Raw genomic sequence first — 21446 nt, forward strand, 5'->3', positions numbered from 1 at the left:
AGTATGTAGCGTATCCGTGAGTTCAGCTTCTTCTTTCAGATGCGCAGCAGTTTTCCTGGATCTTGACTCGTGTGTAGAGTGTTCATAGCATCAGCATCATGTTTGTGTTTATTTGTTTTGTTGGGTTGAAAAATAATTAAATAAACTTGTGATCATACTTATGGATCACCATGGCACATATCATCAGTCATATGGTTTATTTATGCAGATGAAAAAGTGAGTGTGAATGTGCCTGACGTCGCAGTGTGTGTGTGCGCGCTGTGTAAATGTAATTGTCACAAATTGTGAGAGCGGTGATTCTGCAGGTCACCAGTTATAAGAAAAAAAGAGTAAAAAAGAGACAAAATCTACATTGTAGATGGAAAATCATAGGGAAAAGGTTTTGTGTTTATCAGCCAAGAACAACTACAATCTCACTTTCTGCTTTTAAGAAAGGAGAGTTCACAAAAAACAGAGAGAGAGTTCTGTGTGTCGGTTAAGTAATGAGAATAATGATCAAAATGTCTCAGTGTGTCACTTTCAGATGAAACGCAGACCTGGATCAATTTCCCATATGCAGCAGTCGGAAGGAAATTATAGTTTAACATCATTGGAAATGTTCAGGCCAATTTTTGGCTAACTTATTTACAGCTCCATGTGTCCCTCATCCTCACAAGCGAGCTCTCACTCCTCCCTGAAGACAAGGAATGCAGTTCCAAAGAGCAATAACATGGCAGATAAAGAGACAGCAGCGAAGTCCTGAGCAAAGAGACCCAGCAAGCAGCAGCAGTGTGGACAAACAGCAGTGGAGAAGAAGAGCAAACCATCATCCTGACTGATTGGATGAATGACACTGTGTTTCCAGCAAGCTGCAAATTCACTGTGCTTGTGAAAAGAACGTTTGAGGAAAACTGAGGAGACTGTTGGAGGTTGATATTTGCCACTTTCGGAGTAAAATGGCAAGAAGAGACAGTGGAACACAGGACAAAGCTGAAGAAGAACTGCCGGCTGTTGGACTGTTGAAGTGGGAGAGGACAACAGGGTGAGAGCAGGAGGTAAGAACACAGAGGAATGCTGTTGTTTAATGTGGGAAATCAAAATTTGGGTTAGCAAACCTGGGGAAAAGAAAACTGACTGCTTAAGTGGAGAATTGTGAAGGAATCTGAAACACTGCAAGAAGAAACATATACAAAATCACACACACAAGCAGAACATGCATTAACCCTACTAACACAAACAAGAGAGCTCATGAAGATTAGGCAGCATCTTGAGCATGTGAGTCTGTTTATCATCTTGTCCAAGTCACTTAGTGTGATAAGAAGTGATGCAAAGACCAGTGGACTCATAGCACATTGGTTAAAAAGGATCAATTAATAGCAGAGAAGTGTGTAGGAAAGGCAGCTTTAAGAACATGCCCTGCTGGAGATGCAGCTCCACAGACATCGATTAAACCTGCCTAATAACAAACATACATGCAATGAAAATCAGCTTCTCTCTCATCAGTGTTAAAATAGTGTCAATTTAACAGACACTTGTTATCAAATGCTGAATTTATCCAATGCTGACAGTTAACTCTCTAGGTTGCAGGACAACAGTTTAACTTTTGTGGGGAAAAAAAGATTCTGGTTTGACCAACCAGTGATCAGACAATAAATTTAGTTGTTAATATAGTAAATTGGGAGATGCTTTCTGCCTGATTGATGCAGCACAAGTAATTTACTGTATGAGGAAATTCTATTTTGTGATAATATTTTGAACATGCATTTCTGTTGTCCTGTCAACTTAGTGGGTTAATAGCTGATATGCAAATTGGTTGATGGTTCTTAGATTAATGAAAGGTGACTGAATTCTAGCACGAGTGAATGGGATGTGTTGGAGTTTGTAAGAGTGGAGACTCTAAAACACTGAGTTTCCTGTTGTGATGTGCGAGTGAATCCTGCACCTAGATACACAACTCTGAATATATAAGAACAAACGTCTTTTGTGAAGTGCATGACAACATGTCACATGTTTTATGATGACGGGGAAAAAGGAAAATTAAATAAAATTTGTGGTCTAAATGAGTAAAAAGTACAGTCCTGGGGATTAAAATTCATAGCTAATAACACATTAGGGTTATGTTGTGTGTTGTGCGGCTGATGGTTGGTTTGGAGTTTATCTAGCTGATGATTTTTCTTTTGTTGTGAAGTTGAGCCTGACAATTAATATGATGGTATGATAAATCATGCTAATGGTATGATTTACCCTCCTGAGATGAGGAGCATGTGTCATGACTTAACGAGGCCTTTTTATTTTGATACTTTCACAGTGCACTGAAAGTTTTATTGATAATCTCTGTTTGAGCAGATCTGCACGATTAGAACGGAAGCGCTATACGACGCGTCGTCGAGAAAATTGTTGCAAGTGAGTTTCTCCACATTAAAATGGGCTCAGGAGAAAGTCACTTATCTGGGACAATTAGAAAATAAGTTCCTGTCCAAAAGGATTCAACGAGAAAATCCAGTCTAAATTCTTTTCTTTTTGAAATGACGTCATTTTGCTGAGAAGTGGAAATGAAAATGCGACAATAATTTCCACTGTCAGCAAAGAAAGAATGAATGAATGCATGAATGAATGAGTGAGAGAAAATAAAACTGACTGACTGGTAAAAGCGGACAGAAACTGACAGACTGACTGACATCACTGTGTGAAGTTAACCCCTGCCTGACAAAGGTGCAGACGAATCTATGTGTGTTTCTTTTTACAAGGAGCAGGAAGATGATAACAACATCCGAGGTTGTGTGACGATTTAGCCTTTTAAATGCCACTCTCTGTGTCTGCGCATCTACCAGGGGTGTTATTCACTACCTTGTGTTGTTCACAGAGGTGACTGTGAGAAAGTGTGTATACACCTGCGCAGCGCTAACATTTCTACAGCATTACAGTTCTTCATGTGATTTGATCATGTGATTTATACCAGGATAGCTGGTTGATGTTTTCTACTACAGGATTTCTGGGTTTACGTGTGAAGAAAACTGCGTTTACAGGTTATGAGTTGGTGATGCTGTTACACTGTGTTGTTGGAGAAATGTGAAGGTTACTTTGACGATGTGAATAACATGTAAAACATTCCCTGTGTTGAAACTAGTGCCACTTCTGTCCACAGCTATGGTCTTTTTATAGCACCTCTGGAACCTGTCAACTTCTGCCTGACCTCCAGGATTGTCCATGTGTGTTGCTGATGTTTGTTTTTCTAAGAGTGCATGTAGAGGATTCAGCAGAGACGGACAAGTAACATGAGAAAGCAAATAAGAGATGCAGTGTTTGTGGAATAGTTTGATATGGGGCTCATTAGCTGGCCACTACTGAGCTCCTAGTGTTAAATACATGGAGTGACTTTGCTTAAGGGAAGTCACCGATTACATTACTGTTAACTGAGTACATGGGATGATCCATGTTTGGGGCGAATTATGCCAATAATTGTAGTCTACTGATTTGAGAAAACCTGCACATGATACTTGTCCTGTTGATGCTTTATTACTCTAATGATACAATTGTTTATAAGTGTGAAGTTTGATTTTACTTCCAGATCTTGTTTTCCAGGCCATGATGGTGTGTATGATGGCTCCAGGCGGAGCCAGATGTTAAGCAAACTTAATATACAAGACACACTAACATCCACCCATTCCAGGCAGAGCTGACAGCCCAGGCAGTGGTTGAGGTCAAAGGTCGAGCTGTTTGGGGCCCATCATGAGATCAGACTTTGGAGCCACAGCAAGGACCACCACGAAGCTGCGTTGGAATGAGAGCTGTGCCAAGGGGGCTTTCCAGAGGCCAACAGAGGAGATTAGGGGGCTTTCCAGAGGCCAACAGAGGAGATTGTGGACGACAGACGGGCACCTGAAGGATGAGGGGAGCGTGCCAAGCTCCATCGACAGCGCAGGGGGAGTCCAAGGATGGCATCATGATTCTGTGAAAAGCACAGGAACCAGAAGCTATGGTGGTGATGACAGCAGTTTCCTATGAACATCACCTAATGCTGTGTCACTATACTGTGCATACGATGGCACACTGAAGACTGCTGGGATCATAACAGCAGTAAGATAACTGGATCCAGCACCCTTTCCACAGAGGGGTTTTCCTGCAGAGGATGGACAATGGAGGAGTCATATGTATCCCCCACAGTACAGAGGCCTGAAGTGAGGTGATGGGGGTTGGTAGAGGCCATAAAACTAGAGTGCTGAAGAGGTCTGCAGCTTTCAAGATAGCTGAGACCCATGTTGACAAACAACAAAACCAACTGGTATGTTTGACTGTTTATTCTACATACATTTGGACTCTGGTCCTATGAACAGTGATGGAAACAACTGGAAGAGACATTTATGATGCCCTGCAGAACTTAAACCACTCTACAGAGAGACGTGCGATTTACATGTCTTGCAGAGGAGCACCACCAAGCTGGAGTGTTTTTGAAAATGTTAATTTCTCTTTTGACCATTAACAATTCATTTGTTTGCTTGTAGGATGCAGTTTACCATTGAATGAGATTAATGAGAACTTGGATAACTGCTAATATATTTGTCAAACTGTATACGTTTACATATGCTGAGTATAAAAATGGTTGCATTGACACTGTCAGACATGACGGGATCATAACTGGGGACTTTTCTAGCATAATTGTCAAAAGGGGGGAAATGTTAGATTTGTATTGTTGATTGTCATTTATGCTTAGAAATATTTACTCATATATGCTTAGAAGTATATAATCATTTGTAGATTGAAAGAATGTCTCATCCTAGGAGGTCTGTAACAACTCTGTGTAGCATGAAGAGGGGAGTGCGTTCACTCCTCTTCAGAGTGTTCTGGCATAGATCACACACCTCCTAGGAGAGGTCGTATCTTCTCTTGCTGATATATGGTATAGCAAACACACGTATATCTGTTTGAGTCTAAGAGCCTTTTGTACGGTGGCCCTGAAGTGCAAACCACAAAAACAAATCACAAAACGCACAACAAATTGAAAAGCACAAAAACAAATTGAAAAGCGCAAAAACAAATTGAAAAGCGCAAAAACAAATTCACTTAACGCAAAAACAAATTGAAAAGCGCAAAAACAAATCACAAAATGCACAACAAATTGAAAAGCGCAACAACAAATCATAACGCAAAAAAAATTGAAAAGCGCATAAAAACAAATTGAAAAGCGCAAAAACAAATTCATAACGCAAAAACAAATTGAAAAGCGCAAAAACAAATCACAAAACGCACAACAAATTGAAAAGCGCAAAAACAAATTAAAAAGCGCAAAAACAAATTTGAAAAGCGCAAAAACAAATTGAAAAGCGCAAAAACAAATTGAAAAGCGCAAAAACAAATCTCTTAACGCAAAAACAAATTGAAAAGCGCAACAACAAATCACTTAACGCAAAAACAAATTGAAAAGCGCAAAAACAAATTGAAAAGCGCAAAAACAAATTCACTTAACGCAAAAACAAATTGAAAAGCGCAAAAACAAATCACAAAACGCACAACAAATTGAAAAGCGCAAAAACAAATTAAAAAGCGCAAAAACAAATTTGAAAAGCGCAAAAACAAATTGAAAAGCGCAAAAACAAATCTCTTAACGCAAAAACAAATTGAAAAGCGCAACAACAAATCACTTAACGCAAAAACAAATTGAAAAGCGCAAAAACAAATTGAAAAGCGCAACAACAAAAACCAAACCGGAAGAGGTAGGTACCAATGCTGCAACAACAGGCATCACTGATTGGATGATGGATCCAGTAGCCTTTTGAACCGGAAGTTGTTCTGCCGAACGTGGTTATGAGAAAGAGCAGTCAACGGCTGTATCCCAATTCAGGGTCTGCAGCCTTTAAGTACGCAGCCTCAACGATCCTCAAGGGCACGTACTCAAAGACCGCTAAGGCCGGAAGTGCGAGGCTTGTGAAATGGGACGGTCTAGCCTCCGTCATGCTGCCCAGGTTGCCTAGCAACCATAACACCAACCGCTGGAAACGTTTCATACAGCTTTGACGGAAATGAAGGAGAACATATTTTGTTCGTGTGTTTGTTTCTACACGAGCTTTGTGTGATTTAATAAGTATCTGAGGCTGAGACCACAGGACTGTAAAATATGATTGCTGGCCTTCATATCTGTACTGAACAGTCATTTAAGATTAGCTAGTAAATAACAATTAGCTAATGTTGTTCATGAGACTAAAGTCAGTGTAAATATGATATGGCCAATATTATAGTTATTATATTAATCATAAGTTATTACAGCAGTGAGTTTGAACTCTCAAATCAAATCACTTCTATTGTCACATCACATGTGCAGGTACACTGGTACAGCACATGTGAGTGAAATTCATGTGAGTGAACTCTGTGTCTAATACTGAGCTTCAGTAAAGATTCAAGTTGCAGTTATTTATATGTCCTATCACCTTAAATCTTCACTCAAAGACACTCAAGTATCTTTGACAGTGTATATGTAGATGTATTATATATAAGAGACAAATATTGTCCGTGTAATATGTTGGCATTACTAAATTTGGCTCAATGCTTACATATTTGTGTAAAAAGAAAATGTACGAGCTGTGATAACTGTGTCTGATAGAATGAAGAGTAGACTGATATATTAAATATCCCTTTATTGGGTGAGAAAATCAGACCATGTCATAACTGCTTTAAGTCATACAGAATAGATATCAGAGCCTTAAACAGGCTGACTTCTGCTAAATGGGTCAAACTGGGCAGAAAGTATACAAACACATAACATCCTTATAGAATATGATGTAACACTATAGATCAACTTACCTCAGAATATATAAAAGCATATAAACAATTACAGCAATATGATGCAACAAACACAGCAGTACTACTAATCCAAAATACTCAAAGCTTCATAGAACTGAAACAAACATTTATTTTTAGCTCCATTCTGCTGCTGATACATACTTTAGGTTTCTGAATATTAAACTTGTTGCTGCCTTTCATAGTGTGTAACTTGAAGGCCCCGTACTTTCTCCCACACTGAAAACACTGGAATGATCAAATTATCTGAACATTACCTAATAATGATTCAGGACAGATAATTAGTTATTTTAAATGTTTCTAGCAGTCCTTCACAAACAGGAACAGTATGTCTATTCTCCCCATCTGTCAGCTGCTGCTGGCTCTTCCTCCTCCTCTTCCTCACACACTGCTGAGTTTGTCCTGGTGGATCATCAGGGGTGCAAAGCCTCACAGATGATGTGCAGCAGTGGGTCCCTCAGTCTGTCCTCACTCTGGACACTTGCAGTTGTCACACATGGAAATCAAATGTGTGATAAGCTGCAGGATTCAAACACAAGTGTAACTTATAAATACATGTTCATACTTTTATTCCACAATCAGAGAGAAAGAAACAGAGAGAGAGTGCAGGACAGACAGACAGGTGACAGTCTCAGGTGTATACACTGCTACAAAACAGCACAAGAGAAGGAGGATTTAGTGTTTGTGTTATTACAAGTGCTAAACAAGAAGAGTTCCCAGATGGTACAGTGGACACATGTGTGACTCCTGTGATTAAAGCATCTTTCTTTCAGCTTAACGAGTGAACCGTCAGCTCGTTCAAACACACGTTAAAGTCCGTTTGGCTCGACACCACCGAACAGAGGCAGCAATATAACATAGCTAACATTAACAGTGCAGTGAATCCTGCTTGTGCCGTGATATTCAGGACTGCAAACCGAGCAGCATCACTGACTTTCAGCTTGTTGTGTTTGTAGATATATGACTGACTTTAATTATCCATAAAATCATCACATTCTCTGTAAGATTAAGGTCAACTATTGTATTATTATATTTTAAATGCTTTAAAACAAAGTAAACGCTGAAAGTACAAACATCGCTAATGGCAAATAACTTTGCCGACATGTAATAACAGTAATGTTTTAATGTTCCTCATTATTAAACATTTGCACATAAAAAGTGACATCATATTCAGTACTTACGTTTAACAGTTTACTCTTCGGCCGCTACGCTTCTGCCGTCTGCAGCAAAATTATCCACAGTGACTGCCGCGCTATAAATTGTGGGATATGTTGGGCCACAAGTCTACACCGCCACAGCCTTAAAATTCAGGAAATGAAGGCGAATTTGAGGGCCGCATTTGAGCAGCCTTTGAATTGGGACAGCCTTGGTGCGCCGCTGTGACGTGTCGGCCTTAAAATGCAGCCTTTAAGGCTGCAGACCCTGAATTGGGATACAGCCAACATGTTTTGTCCAAGTTGTGGAAAAAAGTTGGTAGAGCAGTCACCAAACTTCCGAACAGAACAACTTCCGGTTCAAAAGGCTACCGGATCCATCATCCAATCAGTGATGCCTGTTGTTGCAGCATTGGTACCTACCTCTTCCGGTTTGGTTTTTGTTTTTGCGCTTTTCAATTTGTTTTTGCGCTTTTCAATTTGTTTTTGCGTTAAGTGAATTTGTTTTTGCGCTTTTCAATTTGTTTTTGCGTTAAGTGATTTGTTTTTGCGCTTTTCAATTTGTTTTTGCGCTTTTCAATTTGTTGTGCGTTTTGTGATTTGTTTTTGCGCTTTTCAATTTGTTTTTGCATTAAGTGAATTTGTTTTTGCGCTTTTCAATTTGTTTTTGCGCTTTTCAATTTGTTTTTGCGTTAAGTGATTTGTTGTTGCGCTTTTCAATTTGTTGTGCGTTTTGTGATTTGTTTTGCGCTTTTCAATTTGTTTTTATGCGTTAAGTGAATTTGTTTTTGCGCTTTTCAATTTGTTTTTGCGCTTTTCAATTTGTTGTGCGTTTTGTGATTTGTTTTTGTGGTTTGCACTTCAGGGCCACCGTACTTTTGTTCAGATGTACCGCTAGACTCCTGGCACCAGCTTTGGGGAGTCTTCCTGGGGTTACATCTTGACCCCATACACACATAGATACACACACACACACACACTCAGGGTATTCTTTGTTCACATGCATACCTATATAAGATGTCATATGTTAATGAACCTATGCATATTCATGTAACCACAATAAAAGAGCAGTGTTACGGGAGAGCGGACGAGAGCAACTGGGGTCAAGCGAAGGAACGGCGCCTGTTCAGTTCTCTCCCGTTCACGTGAAACATAAGGAATGTTGCCTACTCGTGTCTTGCTTGCTGTGTGGTCACATTGCCTTCAACGTTCCAGCGAATAGGTTCAAGCTACAAACCTATCAGTGCTAGCCTAACCATACCTGCAGCTTCCTTTTGTCGTGGACACCGATGCCAGCAACACGGGTGTGGGGGGTGTACTGTCACAGGAAGGCCCTGAGGGAGAGCGGGTCATCTCCTACTACAGCCACTCCCTCAGCAGACCGGAGAGGAACTATTGTGTCACCCATCGAGAGCTGCTGGCCATCATCCTGGGTCTCCGCCATTTCAGACCCTACCTCTATGGGAAGAAGTTCCTCCTGCACACAGACCATGCGTCCCTCACTTGGCTGCTCAGCTTAAAGAACCGGAGGGACAGCTAGCCTGGTGGTTGGAGACGTTGCAAGATTACCACTTTGAGGTTCGTCACCGGGCGTGACGTCTCCACACCAATGCAGATGCCCCCTCCCGATGCCCTTGTGAGGAAGAACAGTGCAGGTACTGCCAGCGCCTGGAGGACCGGGAGGGGATGACTTCAGTGATCGCGTCACCACAGGGTGGCCATGAGAATGACTCTGTTCCGGGTGGGCACTGTAGCAGTCTTCAGGTCCAGTCTGCCGCAGGGGATACCGAGGGTCTGGAGGCCATGGATCCCCAACAGCTGCAACGCGACCAAAACCAAGACCCTGCCCTTTCCCAGGTTCAGTGTTGGATTGGAGCCGGTCAGAGACCATCATGGCCAGAAGTATCTGCACTGGACCTCGAGACCAAGGCTCTCTACTCCCAATGGCCCAACCTCACAAGCCAGAACGGCCTCCTCTATCGCCGCAGGCAGGCTCCCGGGAGTCATCGTGAGGTTTACCAGCTCCTGGTACCTCAACAGTTGCGGTCCAGAGTCCTCCAGCTGGTCCATGGTGCGGCGGGGGCAGGACACTTTGGAGTTACCAAGACTCTACGGCGACTTCGGTCTTGGTTCTACTGGCCCGGGTGTCGCCAGGACGTAGAGCTTCATGTCCATCGGTGCGATGCCTGCATGCACCTTCCCAACGCTCTCATGCCCCCTTGCAGCAGTATCAGGTGGGGGCTCCCATGGAACGGGTTGGAGTGGACATCCTGGGACCCTTCCCCACCACTGACCAGGGGAACCGCTACATCCTGGTTGCCATGGACTATTTCACCAAGTGGCCTGAGGCCTATGCAGTCCCTGACCAGAGTGCTGTTACCACCGCTGGGCGTCTGGTCAACGCGATGTTCTGCCCGTTTGGGGTACCAGAGGAACTGCACAGCGTCCAGGGCCGGAATTTCGAGGCTGCGGTGTTCAAGGAGGTCTGTCAGCGGCTGGGTATCAGGAAGACCCGGACGATGCCACTGCACCCCCAAAGCGATGGGTTATTGGAACGCTTCAACCACACCCTGGCCACCCAGCTTGCCATCCTGACCTCCTGCCAGCAGCGCGACTGGGATCAACACCTTCCCCTGGTCCTAATGGCCTACAGTTCGGCGGTCCAGGAATCTACTAAGTGCACTCCAATGGCCTTGATGTTCGGGCATGAGCTTCGCACCCCAGTGGACTTTGTGTTCGGATCCCCCCCAAGCAGGAAGTGTGCGGGGACCCCGGGTTGGACTACCTCCACAATCTCCTGGCTGGGCTACGGGAGGTGCACCAGTTGACCAGGCAGGCTCTCCGAGATGCAGGCTCCCGGCAGAAGCGAGCTTATGATACCCGCTGCAAGGGGGAAAGACTGTCGCCAGGTCAGCATGTGTGGGTCTACAGCCCGGAGAGGAAGAAAGGGCTTTCCCCAAAACTGATGAGCCAGTGGGTTGGACCCTGCACTGTTCTCGAGAGGCTGTCTGATGTGGTCTACAGGGTGCGGCTGGTCAAACAGAACAGGGTGGTCGTACTCCATCGTGATCGCCTGGCACCCTATCAGCCCTTGAGTCCACCCAGGGAGGAGTCAGGGTCCCAGCTTCAACTGCAGGCCCCCAACCTGGCCTCAGAGACGGCTGGGGGACCCACGGAACGTCCTCAACGACGCCGTCGCCTTCCCCAACACCTCAGAGACTTTGCTATGGACATGCCGGTTGCTGGGGACAGCTAACCACTCAGGTGGGGGCCGTGTGGCGTGTTGGGGAGCAGCTAGTTCTCTCCCATCATGCCTTGGGACATGTGCTGCTGTTTAGATGTTCTTGTTTTATTTTTTATGGTTACGTTACTTTTAACTGTCATCTTTAATGTTGTGTTTATACTACGGTACAAAGTCACTGACAGTTATTGTTTTATAGAAAGAATGCAGAATAAGAATAAGTGAGTTCTGTTATGCTGTTATTGACCCTTGAAGCACATTGTAGCACAAGCAAGTGTTTAACCCTTTAAAGCCTGTCGGAGTGGGCACGCTCCGTTTTGCGTAACTATTTTTAAATCCCTGTAGAACCGGAACCACGTAAGCTAGCGCAATATTTTTTTTTGCATATGAAACCGGAGGAGTTGTACTTACATCTCATGCCATCAGCTTGTCCTAGGTCACGTTTTCCTTCCACATATAGCTTTGCAAAAATTGCATAAAAAGCGCTTGCAGCAACGAAAACATCATATTCCAGAAACACGCTTTGCCGATCCGATCAGCTGTTCATAACACTTCCTACATTGAAATAGACGTCAGCGTGGCGGCATGCCCGCCATTACCTGCCCGAAACCGGAAGTGACGTCATTTTTGCGGAAAATGTCGTTTTTTATTTATAGGCCTTATAAGCCTATACTGGTGTTTTTAAAAGTCATGTTAGACTTCATGCTTTTCTGAATAGTTTCTGGGATGCTTAGAACTCAAATTAAACTGCTTTAAATAGTTTATTTTGATGCACATGCTGTTTTCTTTGCAAATTTGCATTATAGGATTTATTTTTGTTTCTTCTGCAGTATATAAAAATTGGTGTATCTCAAAAATAAAACTATGAAGACACTCAAAATAAATTTCCTGTTGTTGTAAACTATTTTTTGCAACTTTTTTGTATTTAAAGTTTTGAGGGATAACCCTCTTAAATTTCTCTAAGTAGAAATATATGTAAAAAAAAAAACCCAAAAACAATTTTCAATTTTTTTGTAGTTTATTGCACTTTTTTGCAATTTATGTAGTTACTATGGACTTAATGCATGCATATTATTAAAACTTGGGCTATAACAGTTGTATTGATGTATAGCAACTTGAAATGCTCCCAAAAATGGCACTACAGCATGTAAAAATATAAAGTAAGCTCTGGTGGATTTGGTTCTATGGTAGGTCTTAAAGGGTTAATAAAGAGCTCCCCCTACCAGCTTGGGGTTGAACAGCAAACTCCAACTTTCTGTAGACCTTCTTTGCTAAGATTTCTCTGCATGCCACAATATGGTTGAAGGGTGTTTCTCCCCTTGCTTCTTTACTTTTAGTTAGTGGCCATTATAAATATTGGTACCAATAAATCAACAAATAGATAATATTGGTTAATATATAGGCGGGCGTAAAATTAATTGGTATAGGTCAATTAAGTTGGTCAATATATACATCTAAGGAGCAAAGCTATATTTTTATTATCTTTTATTATCTTCACCCAATGTAGTTTAATGTTAGCATGACATCTAAGAAAAGGGCCACAATGGAACTGAACTACTGAACTATTAACAAGCTGATTGGATACTCAGGTAAATTTTGCTACTAGTAAGTAACGTAGCCTAAAAACTAAATTTTCGCTTTTTGTAAAGCTACTTTTTACAATTTAGGATTGTTATCACAAGGTAGAATTCTTTCACAAGGTAGAATCTGCATATAAAATTATTTAATGTTGCTATCTTGAAAGATGATTTTAAATGAACAAATCTGTGCTCTTGTAGCCAACAAAAGAGGTTGGCCAAGTACGATTTGCAGAAACGTTGAGCTACATAATATCAGCATGTTTGATGTTGGCTCGAGTGTGTGCTATGCTGAGCTGATGTACCTTGTGGTTCAATGTGGCATTACTTAAAAACTACTGCCTGACCCTATTTCAACTTCAGTCAGTCACTTTTCAGAACAATATACATAAGGCTTAGATAAACTATAACATTTAATTTCTTGAAATTCTGTTGCCTTAGTCAATTTAGATGGTGTTACACTTTTGTTCAACAAGGGGTTTTATTTTAAGTTTTTTATAGCTCGCAAAAACATTTTTGCAAAACCAACCTCTGCAAAAATAAAGGAAAGCAGTGCAGACAAGAAATGTGCCTACTGACTCACCTACTACGTAAAACCTAAACTCGTGCTCCATAGCTATATCGAAGGTAGGATTTTAGTGCAACTGAGTGAGATGGAAAATATATAGAGTGCATTTTTGGAACACTCCCTTTCGCTTCAGAAAGAACGGTTCAAAAATACCACCAACATTGCCCTAAAGCAATGAGCAAAGTAATGTTTTTTTCTCTCCAAAACGCAGCAGTTTAATATGAACAACGCAGCAGAAGCTCTTCATAGACTCGCCCACAACATCCTTGACTATCAGAGGAAAGCCAGCAGCAGAAGGTCTTCTTACGTCTCCACATCACTTTGCTGTAAAAAGACATGAAAGCACTTTGTGATAACTCTGCTGTGCCCACGGGAGCAGAGACAAAAGGCCTACTTCTGATTTTAAACTCTCATTTTCACTAAATGCTTCAGACACAGAGAAATGAGTGTAATGAGGATACATACCCTTGATGGGTTCCCAGATTTAAAAAAAAACAAAACAACAACAATTAGTGAGACTATGAGTTAATAATTAATGAAGAGGTGATCCATTCACATCAAAGGCTTTTGAAAAAAGACCATATTAATCAACTAGACTGATCAAACTGAAGGGGTAAGGATAATTGTGCCTTGGTAAGGGGCAGAAAGATAAAACAAAATGGGGCTGATGTGTTCCACTGAAGACTACATGTACAACTCTATACATGTATAAGGTTAAAACTAGCCTGGCTTTTTTCTGCGACTAAGTCATTCAAATAACTATACAGCAGAAACTACTCATGGAGATGGACCCACTGAGAGATATCACTAATTCCTTAATGCAACTAAACTTTTAGGGATCTTTTTATGTGTCCTTGTAGAGGCAATGCTTACAACTTGACACTAGGAGCCCCAAGAAGAGATGAGAACTTGTCAGCTTGTCAGTTTGGGACAAGCATTATCTGTCATACAGATGGCCTCACATTTGACTCCAGAATATTACACTGTACAAAGGGGTTCATGATCGACTTAATAACTGCAAGGTGCCTACGCCTAAAAAAATAAGCTTAAATCGTCACACCTCCACCACCGTTCTTGACATTAACATAAGAGGTGTGGTTTTCTCCAAACTTGATGCTCTGTACTTTGGTCTCATCTGTCCAAAAGGAGATTGTGCAGATGCACCTTTCCAAACCTAAGCCCTTCCAAACCTAGAGATGCTTCACCATCAATTTAAACAGAAACAGTTTTAATTGTCCATTGTATTACTGACCCGCCTGGGGCTGTTTTTGTATGACAGGATCAACGGTAGCCTCTTTCTCTGTGACTACATCAGCGTTTCCTTTAAATCCTGAACTTTACACTTAGGACAACGATGTTACTACGGTATAAGCAGAAACACTGAGTAAAAAAGAAGTGTAGGACTGCAAATGCTACTCATAGCTACACAGCATCCTGGCATGCCATCTCCCCATAGTTACTATTTGTCACAATGCCTTAATGACCACAGGGCTAGAAATATCCCTGGCTGCTTTCTGCTATTGCAAAGTGACTTGCTGTTACTTTATAACTGCGTTGCTGTTTCTCAGATGTCTATCAGCTGTCAGATTTCAGGGCTTACACCACCACAAATAGATTCTCAGACTGGGTGTACTGAAAGCTCATGCTGCTCAGCTGCCCCTGTTACTGCCACTGTGTGTGTGTGTGTGTGTGTGTGTGTGTGTGTGTGTGTTTCTCTGGAGAAGAGGCAGATTTATAAGAGCCATTTACCTCTTCGGGAGGCCACAGCTGTTATAGAGTCAAAGCAATGTAATTATCTCTGTAAAGAGGGCATCGCTCAGGGCTGCTGGAGGAGGTGTCTCGTGTGTGTGTGTGTGTGTGTGTGAGAGAGAGAGAGAGAGAGAGGGAGAGAGAGAGAGAGAGAGAGAAAGAGCAGATGAAGTTAACATGATGATTAAAAAAAAAAAATACACACAAGGGAAACTGTTTCAGGGACAGTACGGGTTGTGCATCCTTTCAGTATATTCACATTGACTTTGTAATTTAACATTGGTAAGCAACAAACATGTAATAAATGGTTTGCAAGATAGCTCATTTAAAATATTCTTTAATGTAAAGCAATTAGAATTTCTTATTGGCTATGAACACATTATATGTTAAGTCTTTTATCATCATCATTTTGTCCTCCATTATCTATTTATATAGAACCATGTAACTGTGTATATCTGTAGAGTACAGTGCAAAATGACTGAAGTGATGTTTTAAGCTTTTGCTGTATTTGTGACAATGACTGAGGTTGATAAAAGACATGGAAATCTATTATTACAGTACAAAATGTCTTTTAAATGTATTAAGTCTATCAGTGAAAACGTGTCATTTTCTATTGCATTACATTATATTTTTTTCATTATTTTGCTCTATATTGTATATTGGCCAACTTATGTTTACCAGACACTTGATTAGGTAGACCTGTTAAAGTGCTTATTAATGGAAATATCTAATTAGCCAATGATATGGCAGCAACTCAAAGTATTTAGGCATGTAGCAAGGCTCAAGACAGATTGCTGAAGTTCAAACTGAGGATCAGAATGTGAAAGAGAGGTGGTTGAGTGTCTTTGAACGTGGTGTGGTTGTTGGTGCCATGCTCTAGTCTGAGTGGAAGGCAACAGTTATGCAAATAACCACTTGTGATTGCAGGGATTGCAGGGTATCTCTGAGCAAAAAACACATTGATCCTGGAAGCAGATGGGCTACTGCAGAAGAAGCCCACATCAGGTTCTTGTCAGAAAGGGAACCTGATTAGAATTTGCATGGGCTCAGGAAAATTGGAAAATAGGAGACTGGAAAAAGTTTCCTGGTCTGATGAGTCTTTAATACAAGATTTGTTGTGGTGGAGTCAGGATTTGAAAACATGGATGCATTCTTCCTTGTGTCAACAGTGATGGTGATGCTGTAATGGTATGGGGGATATTTTCTTGACACACTATCAGCCCATCGACTGATAGCTACTTCCAGCAGAAAAATGCACCATGCCAAAAAGCTCAAATCATCTTAAAGTGGTTTCTTTTTTGACTGGACTCAAACATTCTCTATGAACAACAGATTTTAATCTAACAGAGGACCTTTGGGATGTGATGGAACAGGAAATGCAGATCATTCATGTGCAGATAACAAATCTGCAGGAACTTGTGATGCTGTCATGTCAATATGGACCAAAATCTCTGAAGAATGTTTCCAATAACTTACTGAATCTATGCCTCAAAGACTTAAGGAAGCACGGAAGGCAAAAGTGATTTAAACTCAATATTAACAAGATGTTCTTTAATGAAGTGACCAGTGAGTGTGGATGTAAATAACAAGATAGATTCTCTACCAGCCTCCGTCCTTTTTGCTACACCTAGCTAAATGTTCAGTGTAATGCAACTCTCTCATGCTTTCCTGAATGTTACCAAACTACAAAGTGTGGGGTAATGTTGGTAAATGGGCTGGTTCTTACAGTATACAGCCCTTTTCTACTCTAACTGAGCACTCAAAGTGCTTTTATACAAGGAAAATTGCTGTTGCATTTTTCTGAAATGACAGAAAGCTAAATCAGCACCTCTCTGAAACCATTTCATCGTAAACTTTATGAAGAAAAGAGAGAATTTATTGTCTTATTACTCTGCATTTTTCTCAGGTTTGTGTACCAAATTTCCTACTGGGAAAAACATTTATACATAAAACTAAATTAAATTCAGGTTGTTAAAAATGCTTACAAATAACTTAAACATCAAAGTAAATCAAAAGTGAACACAATCTATACATCTGGCATAACAGAGAAATGTCTTCTGCTTGTCCTTTAAAATAATAGAATCTAGTACGATACGAATGACAGAACAAACTCCTTATATGCTGAATCTTTAGGTCTCACTTTGGGCCGCTGAATTTGGTTTTCCTTTTAAATATCTGATACAGGTGAAATATTGGAATAGATCTAAATTTGTGATCCCAAAACCCCCACAAAAAAAGCCAAGTAAAATAAAATAACATGGTTCAAGTCAGTATTTCCAAATCCCTTCATATGGTTTTAAAATTTTTATGGTTGTTTTATAAATATGAGCTAGTGTAAAGAATCTTATCTGGAAGAGATTAATGAGTAATCTGACCCTGTTTTTAAGTTGGTGTGTGTGTGTGTGTGTGTGTGTGTGTGTATGTGTGTGTGTGTGTGTGTGTGTGTGAGAGAGAGAGAGAGAAGCCTTTTAATCAAACTGATATGTTTTTCTATGTTTTTCTTTAGATTTGAATCCAACTTTTTAAAGCAGAGACAAAAAAAGCAAACATTTACAATATAAATGAAAAAAACATATGGCTGTATGTATGTATAATTATTTGTTGAATTTAAAGCATTTTTCAACTAAAACCATCATGAAATGAACTATAGTCACATCACAACTTCTTCAGAAATGCTTTAGTGTTTTACCCAAAGATGTTCAATTTAAAAATGACACGAGGCAGGAGACTTTGCTTGAACAATGACTTCTAATAGCTGCAGTGCAGCTTAGGACAATTTGCATGAGGAAACACTTTTAAAAGAATTAAATAGGAAAGAAGTGAACTGACCAAAAGATAAGATAAGCAAGATAAGAATCTGGAAAAAAAAATCAGATACAGACAGACTGTAAACACTGTATGAAGATGTTTATCATATGGTCTGGACTGTGGTCTGGACTCATTAATTTAACAAGTGAGACCGAAGAACTGCACGACTGCAGCGGTTACTGATTAACAAACAAATAATTTGATCTCTAGTTGTAGTAGTGTCTGTTTGTTTATTGTTTATTTATGGAAAGAAATTAGATAAAAATAAGAGAATCTGTGCATGTAGGTGGCCAATCTGTAAACAGGCACAGAGTGTGAAAGTTGGTTGTGTTCTTCATCGCTATGGCACAAAGAAACAAGACAGGAATCATGTTTAACTGGGGTTTAACTTCAGCCTGCAAGTCACCTGACAGCTGGATGACACACACACACTTCACACCTCACCAGGTTAATAAGTACTGCACTGAGGTGGTAAGAGGGGTGGTAAAAGCACAAAGCACATTAATACCTCTCCCTTAAACTACAGAATGCAGTTGAGACAGCCCTGCCAGGTGCAGAGGTCGAGAAGGGGGTGAAGTTCATTCGGGCCGTCACGTGGAATAAATAAAAAAATGAATAAACAGTTAATCAGGTTAAGGCTGATATTTTTGGTAGAGATCAATCTATTTGTTGTTTAAAGACAAATCAGGTTTCATTTAGCTAGTTGTTCTTCAGCCTACAGCCTAATTCCCCAAGCACAACCAGTTTAAAAGCATTTACAACAGCAGACATGATTTTTAATTGTGCTCGTGGAACATCAGTTAAGGCCACACAGAGTAGTGTGGATTACTACAGGCGATACCTTTTATTTACTCATGGGGCCACTGGGCAAGAGCCTCTGTGCTGAAGTGTAAACATTCCTAGATTGAAATATTCACAATTTACTTAAACTACAAAAAAGTGAGCGGATTTTCAGGGTGAGGGGCTTTTCACACAGTCTCATCAACTGATCACAAGTAAGAAAAAACTAACAGGTAGATATCAATTTGGGATAAAATCTACACTCAGCACTTGAAGACCTTCAAATGTCGTTTTTTGAATGAACTACGTTTTTTGTTCATTTTTGTTACAAAAACAAAACAGAAACAAAAACAAAATACACCCACACGCACTTTTAAAAGCACTAAATACGCGACCATCTCTGTATGCGTTGTGGATGTCGGGTAAATCGTGGATTTTTGACGTCCTAAAAGACAAAGTGTGTTAAAACGGCTGCCCACACTTATGGAAGTGCAGATGTTCACCTCTGCATCATAGCCATGCTGACAACCAGGGTGACTAAACCCATCGGGGCGACACACCCAGCAGATGCTCATCACCTCACCTGAACTCAAACAGTTTACCGGGAGGGGGGGGCGCCTACCTCTTTGCGGTCCTGCAGACACTCCAGCACGGCCAGGTTGTTGGTCCAGGTGTGCTTGGGACAGAGGCGGGTCAGGTCCTCCCGGCAGGCCTCCTCCTCCGACAGCTTCCAACCGGTTGCCCTTCGAGGCTGTGAGGCCCCAGCGGCTGCGGCTGCAGGTGCATCCTTCGCCGGCGGATCAGCGGGTCTGAGGACGAGCGGGTTGTGAAGCTCGGCCGGGCCGCTGGCAGCCTTCAAGCCGTGAACAGAGCCGAAACCGCAGAGGCACACGGACGACAACAGCAGTAGCAGCTGAGCGCGACTGTACGCCGCCATCTTCACAGCACTGTCAAGCTAGTCCTAATACATGACGACATCATTTCCGGTCAGCGAGGTAACGGTGAGCTTTACTTACCGAAATAAACACACAACTTCCGGTCACTTGAAAAATAAATAAATAAAGCTTTATAAATAAATAAAGCTTTACTGTAGTGACAAAAGATCACTTTACATGATCTCCAGCCCTAGTTTAAAGCTATTTATTTCCATTTAGCATCAAAAAGAGAATCAACTAAAAGTAGGAAAAATAACGCGAATAAACTTACTGCACTACCTTTTTTTGTGTGACAACAAATACAGTATTTCTTTGGCATCCATTGTACAAGGACAATGCAAAGTCAAAATATTCAAACAATTATTGGATATATATTGGTGGCTGTAGCTCAGGTGGTAGAGCAGGTCCGCCACCAATCAGAAGGTGATCGGTGGTTCGATCCCAGGCTGCCTCCTGGCTGCATGCCAAATATCCTTGGGCAAGATACTAACCCCATATTTGCCTACTGGTGGTGGTCAGAGGGCCCGGTGGAATGAGAAAGTTTTTTTCTTTTTTTTATCATAAACATGACACACTTAACAGCAGAGTACTATCCTGAACATTTTTCTTACAAAGAAAGTTTTCTGTCATCTCCAACTCTCTATAGTTGCTGGGTGGGGGATGGATACAGAAGAGGAGTAGAGTTTGCACACTTTTATTTTCCAGTGATGTTATGGATGTTAAAGGCAAGTGCACCAGAACAAATACTTTCTCTCTATCACAACTCCAGGAGCAGTGTCGAAAACTTCACAAGCAGATTGATTTGGTGGATGAGGAGCGATACGACATGGAGGTCAAAGTGGCAAAATCCAACAAGGAGGTGTTGTATTCAGAAGCTTCTTCTGCCGTTATATAGTTATACAGTGCTTAACAAATTTAATGGAACACCTCCCGATGTAAGGTTTATGCCACAGCTGCCCTAAAGTAACAGTATATGTGATTACCAAAATCATTTTTCATTTTTTTCTGTATTGGCAAGCTCTTTAATCAAAGTGACATTTTTTTTAGTCTAAAAATAATAATAAAAAAATTTCTAAAATGTTTTTTGTTGTTATCCATGAACAAAACAGATTTTTTTTCTTATACACATATGTCTGAACAACAGTGTTCTTTGTCAGGTCGATGACCTTAAGTTGAAGATTCAGGATCTGAATGGGAGGTTTAAGAAGCCAGTCCTGAAAAAGGTGCGGATGTCAGCCGATGCCATGCTGTCTGCCCTGCTGGGCTCCAAACATAGTGTCCATGGACCTGAGAGCCAGCCTCAAGCAGGTTAAGAAGGAAGTGAAGGACGAGGTGGGTACTTTAGATGTTATATTAGGCAGATAGAGCACATAGTAGCATCCTTCACTGAAAAAAAGTTAGAAAGATCACAACGCAACATGAAGGACTTCACTTTTTGTTACTGCTTTCCTTTGAATTTGTTTCTTAGGAGAAGCTAACGGTCGACTGGAGGAAAAAAATCGAAAACAAACTGACATGGGTGGAAGGAAAAAGATGTTCGAGACAGAGGCTTAAATGTCAGCATGTTTTTTCTGCAGTTCACCAGTGCCAAGATTTGCCAGATGTCACTTTTTTTAAATAAATAAAAAAGAATAAATCCAGTGGTGTTTCAATGTATTTACTGAATGAGATTTGACAAATACAAACAGGCTGGTAAAGACCACAGGCTGTGAATGCTCCGCATGTGTAAATCAAGATGAACTCGTTTTATGAATTCCAACAGCAAGAAATGAGACAGAAGTGTTAAAAGGCAGCTGAAAAAAATGTTTTCTAAATTCGTCCAGTTCATTATCAATAAAGTTATTTTTTTTTGGTAGGGTTGTC

At 41.0% G+C, this 21446-nt stretch overlaps 1 protein-coding gene and 1 pseudogene across 2 annotated transcripts in view; one reads left to right on the plus strand and one right to left on the minus strand.

The window, feature by feature from the left end:
• LOC116333732 (Golgi apparatus protein 1-like) overlaps positions 1-19637 on the minus strand; it is a 56148-nt gene extending 36511 nt beyond the window's left edge. For both annotated transcript variants that reach the window (XM_031756985.2, XM_039601111.1), the window contains exon 1: positions 19271-19637. In XM_031756985.2, coding sequence (XP_031612845.1) covers positions 19271-19585 — 315 coding nt within the window. In that variant the 5' untranslated portion in view covers positions 19586-19637. The remainder of the gene's footprint in view (positions 1-19270) is intronic.
• Positions 19528-21444, plus strand: LOC116333733 (annotated as a pseudogene).
• Positions 21445-21446: the final 2 nt, after the last annotated feature.

This window comes from Oreochromis aureus, linkage group 1 (assembly GCF_013358895.1).
Source record: "Oreochromis aureus strain Israel breed Guangdong linkage group 1, ZZ_aureus, whole genome shotgun sequence".
In the NCBI taxonomy this organism is placed as follows: Eukaryota; Metazoa; Chordata; class Actinopteri; order Cichliformes; family Cichlidae; genus Oreochromis; species Oreochromis aureus.